Here is a 15244-nt window from a genome sequence, read left to right as displayed (position 1 = left end):
GCAGAGCTTGGTTGTCCCCGTCAGCTGACTTGGGTGTGAACGTAACTTGGTTGGTTAGGTCATCAGACGTAGCCATGAGCAGAGCTTGGTTGTTTGTTTCAGCAAACTCAGGCGTGAGCAGAACTTGGTCGAACGGTTCTTCTGACTCTGGCGTGAGCACAACTTGGTGGGTCAGGTCATCAGACGGGAACATGAGCAGAGCTTGGTTGTTTGTTTCAACAGACACTTGGTTGTGCATGTCAGCAGACATGGACGTGAGCAGAGCCTGGTTGTCCGTGTCAACAGACTCGGACGTGAGCAGAACTTGGCTGTACGTGTTAGTAGACTCGGGCTTGGGCAGAACATGGTCGGCCGTGTCGGTAGACTTGGGCTTGAGCAGAACATGGTCGGCCGTGTCGGTAGACTTGGGCGTGAGCAGAACTTGGTCGGCCGTGTCAGTAGACTCAGGCGTGAGCAGAACTTGGTCGGCCGTGTCAGTAGACTTGGGCTTGAGCAGGGCTTGGTTTTCCGGGTTAACAGACACTTGGGACAGTAACTGGGCTTTGCAGTGGATCTGTGGAGTTGAGACCCCCTCCTGAACCTCAGGCTGGAGCTCTGGGGTTGGGGCCTCCCTGTTGACCTCTGGCTGGAGCTCTGAGGCCGCCATGTGGGCCTCTAGCTGGAGCTCGGCGGGTGAGACCTCCTCGTGGGTCTCAGGTTCGACCTCTGAGATTGCCAGGTTCACCTCCGGCTGGGGCTCGGGTGCTGAGACCTCCAACGGGAGCTCCGAGGTCACCCTGTTGACCCCGGGCTGGATCTCTGCACGGGCTCTCCGGTGGAGTTTCTTATGCTCCCGCCAGCTGCTCTTGAGGCATTCATGAGAGCAGTAAAATGCTTCCTGGAGACCCAGTTTTTTGCAGGTAGGGCATTGTAGCTTGGTCTCCCTCCTGCAGCCCTCAGACATGCATGTCGGTGCCACCTACACCAAGTTCGCTGGAACCTGAAGCAGATCGGTGGAGGCTGACCTGTCAATCCCCTCATAATAGAGGTTAAATGGCAGGTCAGGCTGGGGCTGTCCATTAACTCTCCACCCCAGTAAATCCAGACCATGAAGCTGCCCTGACTGCGTGAACTCCTCCATAAAAAGTTCTGCAAATTGAGTGACATCCTGGAGGGCAGAGGACCCAGTGCTCACCAGCTGCTCCGCCCAGTCCCGGGCCGGACCGCAAAACCTGGACACCAAGAACCCGATCCACTGTCTCTTAGTAGGCTTGGGATACGCCAGGCTACAGAAATATTCAGTATTCAGCGGTAGTTCAACGGCGTACCGTTGAGGGAACTGCACAGACAAGAAATGCGGCCAGTAATCCGAACGTTTCCTGATAAGGTATTGTCCTGTTACTCCCATTGTAGTGTGATGTCTCTCTCGTCCTCGTGCTGCATCCATGGTGAGGCGGAATATTCTGTCACGTATCGTGACGTTCATTTTGTTCAATTCATTTTCTCCTTCTGGGATCAGTGCATTAATAGAGAAAATCTCATCATCGTTGTGTTATGCTAATAAACCTCGTAGCTGTATTAAACAAACCTCCTTAATTTTGCTCCTGCAGTACTACACACTCAAAAGGTTTAACTGATGTTCCATCAGTTGGTCATGTTATATGTCTTATCTATTTTTAGGTGTCAGAAGTGGCTGTGGTGGAGTTTCTGGTTAAATTCGTTTCCGTGATCAAGAGTGCAGTTCAAAGAAGAGAGCTGAAGAGAAGCAAAATCACTGACAAGTGACATATTAGACTGAAGTTGTAATGTGATCCATTTAAAATCGAATGTAAACAGTGTAGCTCGTATATTTCTGTAGAAATAAGTCTACGTGGAGCTAAACTGATTGATGCAGTAGTTTATTTTGTAAGTTGCTTTTATAACTGTGAGACCATCACAGCACCCTTGTAGAGTTACCCCACCTCCAGAGGGGCAGGACTCAGACATCTTTCACTGCTTATTTAAACCTGAGTGTCTCTACAGCAGTAGCAGGACATCGGTAGGGAGATAGAAACGCACCATGAGCCGCCTGTATCTCCTGTTTTTGGGTGAGTCACATCTAGTTCTGTGTGCTTCTGTCTTATCACGGCTTTGGATTGTGTTTTTTTGCTGTGTTTATCTTTTTGAGGTGTTTGTAGGTGACACTGTTATCCGTTATAATCTTTTCGATTCTAACAGCGCTGACGACATGAGAATACACTCTGTCCACTTTATTAGGAACAGTCTAGAGACTGGTGTCTGTAGATCATCAAAATGATTTTATACGTTTGCGTGGTTGTGACACGATTGGCTTATTAAATAATTGCAATCAGGTGTAAAGTGTTCCTAATAAACATTGAAACGCTAATAAACTACTTTAAAATCGACATCTGGAGAGAATAGTTGTTTTTTTTTTTCGTTGTCTGTGCTGATGCACTACAAGCTCTAATAATCTGAATGCCCGCTCTGTGCTTGTCAAAAAATCTCCAGAGAAGCTTTGGTTCATCATCTATCTCATCTTCACAGAAACTCAAACAAACACACACACACACACACACACACACACACACACACACACAGACAGACTTGTGCAAGTCTATATTGGGGACTACATGCTGGATCCTCTAATGCGGGGACCCGTATTTCTAAAAGGTTTAGGAGCAAACCAAAGACAGATTCGTGTTTCTGTTGAAGCTGTAAAAACGTCTGTCACTTCAAATTAAAGAAAAAATGTACCTGTACAGATGTTTTTCAACTGCTTTCACTTCACTGGTCTCCCATTTCTTTTTCTTTACCACCTTAACACCTGAACAAATGCAAGACAAAGTTAGTCAAAACATATAATGTCTTTCAATTTCATGAAAACAATCATGTTTGTTTATCAGACAATAGCTTTGGGAACAGATGTGGTACTGGTTGGTTCTGTTGCTTGTTCAGATGAGGTTTTCTGGGCTTGTTCTGTAGATGGTTTCAGTTCTGGCTCAATATCTACTAAAACACAGAACAAGTGCACTCTTTCTGAATGCATCCTAAATGATTAAGGAAACCTCAAAATAATAATAATAATAACAATAATAATAATAATGATAATAATAATAATAATAAAAAATTATTATTATTATGATTAACAACAACAACAACTACAGGTTGTGCATTTTCTGAAGAATACAGTGATTGTGGAGCTTAAAATGTGGTCACTATGCTGTTGCTAGGTGGTTGTGGACACAATTATACAAGTTAAGATGTTATCTACATGTGCCAAGCCATTAGGGATTATAGAAAGGCCTAGCTAACCTTCCATCTCCCATATACCATACTTTCCCTATCAATAGATAAAACCTAGTTTGGAGCCACCCATATCACAGGCTTTTCACTGGAGTAGACACCCATCATATCTGGTGTTTCACCGAATTAAGTACTAATTGAAAAGTGACAATTTATCCAACCCGAGGAGTGCTTGTTTCCACTTGTGAGTGCGGTATTCAATACTGGTCATCAGCAAATAATTCATCTGGCACCTGCTGAGTTAAAAAACAAACAAATGATAGAATACAAAATGTAATGAGACTTCAAATGATTTCATATTTAAAATACATTAGTGTAAAATAAGTGGGGAAAAAAATTATTTGCCTTTTGGTTACATTTGAACTTTTCTTATTAAGCCAGCAGGGCTACTTTTGGCACATACTGCATAAAGCGATAAAAACAAAATGTTCTTCCTGAACTAAGACTGCAGACTTTTGCTGCTGATCATCTCCAGCGGTAAGATCAGATTCCAGATGATGACTTTTTTCACCTATTATACTTATCACCTGAAACCACCCCAAATCACAATGAATCCTAAAAGTACAATTAACTAATTTATTAAGTAATTAAGTAAATAAAATTGAATGTGTAGAAAACAAGGGTTTCGCTAAACAAAGGTAAACACATGTAACCGTATTGTGTAAAGTTTCATGTTAAAAGACAGTGTGGGGACCCAGTGTCTTTGAAAACACTGGTATAGTACAATGTACATTGCGGGGACTTAACGTTTACTATGTTATAAAATATATTAAAAAAGCAGTTCCATACCAGATTACAGAATGAAGACTCATGCTGTGAATGTTGGGTGCAATGATGATCATCTCTAGAGGCACCATCTGACTCCAAACGATTAATGTCCACCTCTATTCCACTTTCTGTCACCTGAAAAAGGCAAAACGGTAACTAATAAGCCCAAAAGTAAAAGTATGTTGGTATACCATAACTAAGCTGAACAGTGTAAAGTTGTACAAAGGATTTTAGGCTAAAACACACCAAGCAAGGAAGATATTTGTAGAAAAAAAGGCATGTTAAATTGGGCATCTTGTGGGGACCTGGTGTAAAGTTTCATGTTAAAAGACAGTGTGGGGACCCAGTGGGGGAGGGGTACCACTTCAACTGTCAATTGAAATCACTCCTCTGCAAACACTGGTAGAGTACAATGTACATTGTGGGGACTTAACGTTTACTATTCCACTTTCTGTCACCTGAAATAGGCAAAACAGTCACTAATAAGCCCAAAAGTAAAAGTATGTTGGTATACCATAACTAAGCTGAAAAGTGCAAAGTTGTAGAAAGTATTTTAGGCTAAAACACACCAAGCAAAGAAGACATCTGTAGAAAAAGAGAGAATATTTTAAAGTAGGCATCTTGTGGGGACCTGGTGTACATTGTAGAGACATAACATTTACCATGTTAAAAAATACAGATAAAAAGCTGTTTCATACCCATGTACACTAATAATCCCATTTGCTAGTTTAACCACACATTTAACATACTGTAATAAAAAGGACAGATTGCAGAACAGAAAAATGGTAAAATATCATATCATAAAACTGATAACCTGAGCTTTTTTTTTTTTTTAAAGAGCTTTCCATGATCCTGGATTCAGCTAAACTTTCAAGTTACAAGCAAGTGTTGGTAGCAAGGGTTACAAGATTGGACACACAAAGATAGCATAGGGTGGACCGTGAATGCATTTTACAAAACAATGTACTGCACCTTTACAGAATCTATGTCCAGCTGTTTGGTTAGCAGGCCAAGAGCAGTAAACTGATAGCAGTGAAAGCGATTGCTAGAAGTTATTTAGGTACTCTAGAGGCTGGTCCCAAAAGAGATAAACACAAATGGAGGGTCCCTAATACTGGCATAACACTATGTGAAATGGAGCTGTGGAACAGCAACAGTAAGAGAGAAATAGCTTCTGTGTAGCAGTGTTAAGGAGTTGGAGGCAATGAGATTAGTATTCATAGACTTAAAGCACAGTGAAGGTGCAGCGTTACAGCTGCAAAAAAAATTAGCATTAGTAAAAAAGTGCATAGCTGAGGTACAAGACTGTGGCAAGGTCAGCGACATCCCTCAGCATCATTAATGGGGCGCTAGAAAAGAAGTAGTTGGAGTAAAGTAAATTAGGATTAGCAGTCAAACAACATAACTAAGTTGCAGTAATGCACTGGTGTCGCTGCTGAGTAGTTAGATGAGAGGGCATATTGTAGCAGTGCTGACATGCATCTGAAAATGAAACATTTACAGTATACAAAACCAGGAATATGACACGCATAACACAGACCAGTCACCACGTTGAAGTGAAGCAGTGGCTGAGAAGGTAGGAGAGGGGGCATCTTGCAACAGTATTAAGGCAACCCTGGTAAAAGTACATGAAATTAGGTTTGGAAAATACATAGCACAGCTGGGGTGCAGCTCTGAGATGGATGGGTCAACGAGCATAGTCTGCAAGAGAGAAGCTCAAGAGTTTAGCAAATGCATAGCCTGGTTGAGGTGTGATATCTCATAGCATTGTCATGGCTGAAGTATATGAGGTAGGTGAGCAAAGTCCACAGGAGAAAAGCAGAAGGTGTTAGTATATGCATTGCAAGTTTAAGGAGCAGCACTGCATAAAGCTCATAACTGAGCAAGTTTAAGGAGCAGCACTGCATAAAGCTCATAACTGAGCAAGTTTAAGGAGCAAGTTTAAGGAGCAGCACGGCAAAAAGCTCATAACTGAGCAAATTTAAGGAGCAGCAAAGGCATAAAGCTCATAACTGAGCAAGTTTAAGGAGCAGCACTACATAAAGCTCATAACTGAGCACTCCATTGCCTACATTGGCAGAATACATTGTGCAGATGTAGCATTTACTGTTTGGAACTCGCATGAATTAAAGCAGTTTAATTACCTCGATGTGGGAAGCAGATTTCTGTTGTGAATGTTGGGTGCACTGGGTAACATCTCCAGAGGTAGCACCTGACTCCAGACGATTAGTGTTTGCATCCATTCCACACTTTGTCCCCTGAAACAATAACAGTCACTATTAAATATAAAAGTAGGGGGTAAATCCTGTTACAGAAACAGCATGTAACATGTGAGCAGTGCCATATAGTGACTGATCGGCACTGTTCTAAGCATCCCTAGACACTCCACATCCATCCCTACACACTCTACATCCATCCCTACACACTCTACAAGCTCAGAATCTCAGTTTATTCTTCAACCACAATGTTATGTAATGGAGTGATGCTGTAAAAATACATATACATTCACTATTTGGCATTTAATTATCCAAGATTGCTACAAGAAGTAACATTCTTACTTTACTCCTCCAGGGGCAATCAGCATCTCCATAATTATATGTGACCTCCTCTCCAGGTGTTATGTCTCTTAAAGCAAAAAGGCACAAATGGGGCTTTCCTTTCACAATGATTCTCTTCATTTTGCAGTTGGGGTTAACGTGATCATCATTAACCAGTCTTCCAAGAGTGCCATCATCCCTTGCAGCATCAATACTGAATTTGAATAAAACAGAAGACATTTATTTAGTGACCAACAAAAATAAAATATTTAAAAAAAATAATCATCATATTTTAAGTGTATAGCTGCAGAATTAAAAACCCCAAATAAAACCAAACCTTAAATACTTTGTCACAGTGACACTCAGTACGTTTACATGGACAACAATAATCCAATATTAACCCGATTTTTAATTACCCTAATCCGGCTAAAGTCATACTCGAAGTAAACACAAAACGAATTAAGACGTGTGGAATATTCCTGTTTTAGTTGCATTATCGAGGTGTATTACAGACATGTACACACCTTAATCACACTATTAACATCGTGACAGGATGTTTTTTGACAGGACACGATCACACACAGCAGCGCTCAACCGATTTACGGCAAACGAGAGAGCACGGCTGCTTCCCAAACCGCGTACTTACATACTACAGTATATAGAAGGTGAAATACACACACACACACACACACACACACATACATATATATACATATATATATATATATATATATATATATATATATAAGCTGCTATATAGTAGGTAAGTACGCAGTTTGGGACGCAGCCCACAGCTTCAAGCAATCGTATATTTGCACATATAGCATGACTAATAATCAACTGCACTTGAAGCTTTTGTAAAATTAACACCCAAAACTGAATACGGTTCCATAATGAAGATGAACTGTATGTCGATATGTGAAATTCTGGAGGGACGTCGGTTGGCATGGCGTGGGGACATAATGACGTGTGCCGTTAATCGATTTATGTTCTATAACATGTAACACAGGAACATGACAGGAATATTCTAAACGCAACTCATGTAAACACCTTAATCACAATACTGTCTTACTCAAAATAACGTCAATAATTAGATTACTGCTGTCCATGTAAACGTAGTCATTGATGTTCATAATAATAATAATAATAATAATAATAATAAATAATAACCATTACTACTACTATTATTATTAAGATTCTCCACAGTTTCCTTCTTCCTCTTTTAAGTAATAACAAGTCTTCAAAACTCTACAGAATGTGTCTACAACTCACACCTGATCATGCATTTTGAGTTAATGAACATGGCATTTTGTTAAATAGAAATAGTAGTGAACTAATAAATGACTACAAAGCACAGTATAGCTGTCCTGTGTAAAACAGATGAGGATATGTGAGGCATATGGAGCTGGATAATCGAAATGCTACTGGATATAAAGGTAATGTCTGACGCGTGATTCAGGTGAGCTGCGCATCAGAAACGCAGCTCAGCAGTTCAGGACCCTCATTCTAATTGAGTGGCACTGTGCTGCGTTTATGATGCGCAGCTCACCTGAATCACGCGTCAGATGAATGCGGATACACATTTAACAAAAGAAAAACACTCGAAAGGCATATGATAAAAACTATTAAAATATATATATTTTTTTCTGATAACGGACAATATTATTGTTAAACGCGATTCAGAACCGAGGTGAATCACAGACCAAACTGTGAGCAGGCATTTAAAAATGGCGCCCGCGCGACCAAAACATCGGCGCTGCGGATATATAATGTTAGCTTTCTCCGGATGTAAATATTAACGAGTCACAGAAATAAACTGTTAATAAACTAATCTAATATCATTCTCTCGAGTCTATTTCCCCTCAGACCATGTCTCAGTGAAGCGAGGCGAGGGAAAACTTTTTTCACAGCTAAACTTTAACTGTGCATTTAAACCCCCCGCAGCTCATACCACATACACTACCGAAATGGATAAAAAAAAAATATATATAGGAGTACTCAAGTCCAGAATTTATCGTGCCAGATGAAGTCGAACATAAATCCTTTCAAGTTGTTGTGGTAAATTCGGTGTCTTCTGTTACTTTCCAGAGAGTTGATGAACTCTCCTTTAGTGAAGTGCGTCATGGTAAACACTCCCCTGCCTTGTTTAGGAATAACAAAGCATGCTAACTAACCTACTGTTTTATCACCATAAGTCCAAGTTTATTTATTTATATGGTTTGCTCACTTTAAATGCATCAATGTATTTGACATCAAGCCCTGCTTTATCACGACCGGTGCTAATGTGAAAAATAACATCATTTGTTGGACTCTTCCTCCGACTCATTTTCAAAACCTCGTTTTCACCCTTATTAAAAGTTTCACGACTTCACAAATTCTGAAGGGATCTATATGGAAGGTGCATTAAATATTAATGGACAATCTAGCATTAGTAAAATTAATGGACTGATATATTTAAATGCCTCATCAAGGCTGAGCTAGCTAATAAGCTAGAATAATCATTAGCTAACTAACACTATGCTATGTAAACCATAATTTAAAATGTTAAATAATAAAATAATTTACACTCCAACACAGTTTATTTAATAAACCCTCTTAGTAGTATAAGCTTTTAAAACATTCCGTGTCATGATAAATATTAACTCATATACATTTCGGGTGCGATGCTAATTCACCTAACTCCACGCGTCTCATTAAACTGAGATATTCAACCACATACTACTTCATTGGCTCAAAGCTCCAGTGATTGATTGCTGTTTGACCAATCGGAGTTCTTCTGTTTCAACCAATCGGAGTTCAGCATTGCTGTACTACGTTATCAAGTGTGCTAACGCGAATGTTTTTACAGTCTTTGGCCAAAAGGGGGCTTTACACACTTGACTTGTGCGTTCCAAGAACATTTTTGAAAACTAATTCTGGAGGAATCCTTAAAGGTTCAATATAGAACCCTAAAATAAAGAGCTTTCCTACCATAAGTGGTTTCATGTAGAATCCTTTGTTGTAAACTGTGAACCCAATAATTATCCTAAAAACGCTCGTAGAAGCAAGAGTGTGTGTATTAAGTGGGTAAGTGTGTGTTGCAAACTTAAATTATTTTCTTCTTAATATGTAGAACCTGTCAGGTGTTTAATATTTAACTAAACCGTCCTGGTATTTGGTACACCGGACAAAAGGTTCTTCGAGGGTTCTTTAAGGGTTCTTAAATCCAAAAAAGGTTCTACTTGGTTCACATGCTGCCGGCACAGATAAGATGAATGAGTTACAATCAGAACTGATTCTTTTCCTGCAGGTGTTCTGTTAGCCGAACTGAACGATGAGACTGCTGCTGTAACATGTGGTTCTGGATTTAGAGTTTTAGGCATGTCCTGTATAGGTATGAACAAACCTGCAACATATATTAGAAGGATTTTTTTAATGCTGACTTTTCTATCTTCGATCATAATTTGATACATTTTTCATACACTTTAAGACTGAGCTGATGTCATCTGTGTTACTTGTTACCTTTTAATTCTAATACACAGAGTTTATCCAGCAAACAGCAATGTGCTCAGTCACATACAAGTTTCATTATATGAACTGATTTATTGTCAGACCCGTGTGGAATCAGAAGAATCGAATCTGTCTCGTTCTATTCTTCTTCTTTCTTTTTTTTTACACGCACTCTTTGAGACTTCGTTTCTGTTCTGCATATTAGAAATAATACAGGAATAAATTAAAGTGTTTACATGATTCTGTTTTTTGTCAGTTTCTTCATCCTACAGTGAATGTGTTTATTGTTCATTTGTGATCTACATCCTATGAAACAGATAAAGACGAGTGTGAGGACGAGCCATGTGGTAAGAATGCAGCTTGCTTCAACACACAAGGCAGCTACTACTGTCAGTGTGTAACGGGGTTCCGGATAAAAGAACACAAAGTTAATTTCACTGCAGAGGAAGCTGTAGAATGCAGAGGTCAGTATGTGTGTAATATTCACTGGGTTTTGTTTTCCTGTATTAACGATGCACTAAGGATAAACCTGAACCTCTGCGCTTGTTCTTTTCTGAATGTCGGGAATTCAACAACATCTGTGGCCCTAATACTGACTGCAGTAACTCTATTGGTTCCTATAACTGCACGTGTCTTCCTGGTTTTCTGGCCAGCAACGGACAGGAGTGGTTTAATGCAATCCAAAGTGTTACATGCAAAGGTGAGGTGTGAATTAACTTGGGGGATAAAAGCAAGCAGTGGACGTAATTTCCACTGAAACAGGAAGTCAAGGGCATTTACTGCAAGCCAAGGAGTTAGATGTGACGGTGAGGTGTGACGTGTTCATTGTTCTGCTTGACTCAGTTGTATGATCATATGATCTAAAATAAGAGGTGATCAAATGTATTCGTGAGTGCTCCGGCGATTTGTGGAAACCATGCAGTTTGCCATAACACAGTTGGTAGCTACTGTTGCACCTGTGTGTCTGGTAATGTGATATGTTTCTAGGCTTTTCTGGGAACTATGCAACACATTTAGCAGCTTTTGCTGCACTCACGTTTATTTATCTATCTATCTACTTATTTATTTATTTATTTATTTATTTATTCGGTACTTGATGTACTTTTATAATGGTATATTAAGGGTGTAATTATATTTACTTCTGATTGAGAAGATAGACCTCTATCAGAATGCTTTGTTGTGTTACATCAAGCAACACCTTGTTTATAACAGGAACTTAGTTGTTTTGTTGATGTTCCATGACATTAAATGTATCTGTACCATAAACAGATCAAGTGTTACAGGAATAAAACTCTTGTTGGGATCTGCTACTATAGGAAAATGATCAACATTGGGGTAGTTACACGTACTCTGCTTATATCGTTGATTATTTTCCTATTGCAGCCCGGCACTGAGTGTTTAATTTGTTACTTATGACCTTTTTGCAATCATGGTAACTGATTGTTACTGTAGGAAATAAAACAACAACAACAACAACAAAGAAAAATGTTCTGCAGAGTTCTGCCACAGCAAAACTGGCATCCTTCCAGGAAGAAGTAGCAAATTAATAGTATGAAAAACACACAATAATTCACATTTCCAATCAAACAACAGATTCTCACAAAATGGGTCCTTCCATGGTTCTTCAAAGTCCCCTTGAAGTGCCTTGAATTGTGCAGCTTTATTCGATATGTTGACGTCATTTCCACTGAAACAGGAAGTCAGGGCGGAACATATAGCGTAGCTCGTCACCCTCTTTAAATAGCCTAGCATTTAGTTTACCTCACAGCCCGGGTTAAGCTGTACTTGATGGTTAGTTCCATGGATTTTTATAATGTTGGGGGCGGGACACTTCGGATTGTACAGAGCATTCGATTGGACAGAAAAGCTGATGAGAAGCTGAAGTGCAGAATGATGTCAGCAAAATGGTTGATCCGTATTTGTGGTAGAGAGAGTGTAAATTGTGAATGCATATATCTTCTAAAAGTGAATTTTGTCATTGTTTTGGAGCGCACTAGCTTATAGATAACCTTAAAGCGAACATATCATAATAAAAGCCACAAAATTTCCGTTTTGATTTCATGGGGACTTTAAGGGTTGATCATATCATTTAATGAATACTCTCTTTCCAAATATGTTTGTTGGAGGTTGTTCTTCTGGAGGAACCTTTAAGGTTCTATGTAAAACCCTTTTTTGGAAGTTATGAACATTTTAATTATCTATTACTACTTCTGAAATATTCACTGAATTATTTCCTGTCTGGATAAACCTGAACCTGTACTCTTATTCTTCTCTCTCAGACATCAACGAGTGTTTGAACAGAAACATCTGTGGCCCTAATGCTGAGTGCAGTAACTCCGCTGGTTCCTTTTACTGCACGTGTCTTTCTGGTTTTGTGGCCAGCAACGGACAGGAGCGGTTTAATGCAAGCCAAAGTGTTACATGCAAAGGTGAGGTGTGACGTGTTCATTGTTCTGCTTGACTCAGTTGTATGATCATATGATCTAAAATAAGAGATGATCAAATGTATTCGTGAGTGCTCCGGCGATTTGTGGAAACCATGCAGTTTGCCATAACACAGTTGGTAGCTACTGTTGCACCTGTGTGTCTGGCTCCACGCTGAGGTCTGGGAGAACTACTGTACCTTCACTTGTATTGGTGAGGTTTTTCTTTTCCATCCTGCTTTTCTGAGGTACACTTTAGTAGCAGACTATTAAAGGTGTTATTGTGGTTTTCTCTTAGTGTAGTCCAGGCATTTTACAATATAACAGAGAGTTAATAACTGGATCATCAGTGACAGCTCGTAGGAATGAAACGATGAGTGTCGAGGTATCATCCGTGGCATAGTAAGATTGATGTGGGCCAAAATATTCGCACTGTACACTAAAATTCAAATGAGGCTCAGCGTGTTTACTTTTCATGTGTGACCTACATCCTATAACACAGATGAAGATGAGTGTGAGTTTGAAGACCCGATATGTGGTAAGAATGCAAAATGCTACAACACAGAAGGCAGCTACTACTGGGCTACCAGACGACTTCACAGACTGTTAAGTTCACTCAGGACCAAGGTGGACCCCCCCCTTATTAACAGTGCACTAAGGACAAACCTGAACCTCTGCTCTTGGCCTTTCTCTCTGACATTGACGGGTGTGCGGAGAACGAAACCATCTGCCGCCCTAATTCTGTGCGTTATAACTTACCTGGCTCCTTTTAGTATACGTGTGTTTTGGGTTTCATGGCCAGGAATGGACAGGAACGGTTTAATGCAATCCAGGATTAGACGTAACTGTGAAGCAGACAAGTACAGCTGTAAGAATATTCTAACATTTTCTGATATCTGTGTCAGTGAGATGTTCTATCCCATCCTGCATTTCGGAGAAATTTTGACCTTAAAAAATAATAATCCGATCATCAGTGACAGCTGATTGTGACATTAGATCGGAGTCTAAAATCATCTATCTATCAGTAGCTCGAGAATGAAACTCTTAGTGTTGAACCCGTTATATCACAAGGTGTCATATTATCGATGGTGTGAAGAGGATGTTGAAAACCAAACTGTAAATGATGCCACTCGTCACACTACAAAGTCCATGCATACTGCATACACATCATTTTAATAGGCTACTGATCGTGTAGACCTTTATTACAAGCGCTTGTTCAGTTACATCTCTGAGGTGTGCATTTTATCCTTCTTCATTTTAAATTCGGACTTGCTTTTCGTTTTTTGTTGCGGCATGAGATGGTAGAAAAGAGAGAGCAGGTCCATGAGCAAAAAAAAAAAAAAAAAGAAAAGCAAAACTTCTTTTCCGCTTAGGATATAATATAATGGATGTAACGGATTCTTTACCGACATTTCAATTCGGACAGGATCTATGATTACCCGGTGTTATCGTTCAACATGTAGACTTTACTGATATGATAGATTGAGATTTAGACTCATTTTATAACTTATCCAGTATGAATAAGGCTTACGTCTCCTAGGCAAGGACGGCTGTGTGTCATATATGAAGGACTTAACTGTGGACTTCATTTCCCAGCAGCCACTGCACCATACTACATCACTGTCACATGACCACCTGCACCTGTATCACGTTTCTGTTTTGAGCACTCCTATATATAGCCACTGTTTGTACTGCTTCGTCTTATGTATTGTCTGTGTTGACCTTTCTCCCTGTACCATGTTTTGTTTGATAGTTTATGCTTAGTCTTAGCCACAGTATTTTGCCTAGTTGTCTTAGTGTCTCTGTTTTGTTGTTTGTTTATTAAATGTTTGAAGATCTGCACTTGCTTCCGTATCTACCTTTGTAACCTGACAAAGTGTATTTCCGCGTCCTAATTATTTTAAATATGCTCAAAAATTCACAGTGTAATTGTATAATATTTTATTAAAACATTGTTATCTGTTATTTGTTGCTTTTGGCCACAGCTCATTATAATACAGTGAGTTTGTCCACAACAGGCTGCATGTTTGCCTGATTTATTTAACTTTTTTCTTAGAAACTGAGCTTATGGTATTGGTCATACTGTCTATAAGTAACTGAAAGCATTCAAGGTAACAGCGAATCTCTTCCTCTTTTCTTGCAACAGATACACAGAAACAAGTTACTGTATGTATTTGCATTAAGGTGTTTGTTATTGTGCTTGATTCTTAGTTTTAATAATGGACAGGAAGTCATGTGATATGTTTCTAGGCTTTTCTGGGAACTATGCAACACATTTAACAGCTTTTGCTGCACTCACGTTTATTTATCTATCTACTTATTTATTTATTTATTTATTTATTTATTTATTTATTTATTTATTTATTTATTCGGTACTTGATGTACTTTTATAATGGTATATTAAGGGTGTAATTATATTTACTTCTGATTGAGAAGATAGACCTCTATCAGAATGCTTTGTTGTGTTACATCAAGCAACACCTTGTTTATAACAGGAACTTAGTTGTTTTGTTGATGTTCCATGACATTAAATGTATCTGTACCATAAACAGATCAAGTGTTACAGGAATAAAACTCTTGTTGGGATCTGCTACTATAGGAAAATGATCAACATTGGGGTAGTTACATGTACTCTGCTTATATCATTGATTATTTTCCTATTGCAGCCCAGCACTGAGTGTTTTATTTGTTACTTATGACCTTTCTGCAATCATGGTAACTGATTGTTACTGTAGGAAATAAAAC

The 15244-nt window shown here is 39.3% G+C and overlaps 1 protein-coding gene across 4 annotated transcripts in view; it reads left to right on the top strand.

The window, feature by feature from the left end:
• LOC108256870 (adhesion G protein-coupled receptor E2) overlaps positions 1–15244 on the top strand; it is a 53231-nt gene that overhangs the window by 5851 nt on the left and 32136 nt on the right. Inside the window, exons 1-4 of one of the 4 annotated variants that reach the window (XM_053675058.1) lie at positions 1971–2066; positions 9877–9960; positions 10394–10540; positions 12356–12505. The exons of 1 other annotated variant lie outside the window; for it this stretch is intronic. In XM_053675058.1, coding sequence (XP_053531033.1) covers positions 2039–2066; positions 9877–9960; positions 10394–10540; positions 12356–12505 — 409 coding nt within the window. In that variant the 5' untranslated portion in view covers positions 1971–2038. Of the gene's footprint in view, positions 1–1970; positions 2067–9876; positions 9961–10393; positions 10541–12355; positions 12506–15244 lie in introns of those variants that run through there. 2 more of the 4 variants (XM_017454094.3, XM_047150605.2) reach the window with 2 other exon arrangements.

Source organism: Ictalurus punctatus, chromosome 24 (genome assembly GCF_001660625.3).
Source record: "Ictalurus punctatus breed USDA103 chromosome 24, Coco_2.0, whole genome shotgun sequence".
NCBI lineage: Eukaryota > Metazoa > Chordata > Actinopteri > Siluriformes > Ictaluridae > Ictalurus > Ictalurus punctatus.
The sequence above is the reverse complement of the archived record's forward strand: the minus strand, read 5'-3'. Positions and strand labels throughout refer to the sequence as shown.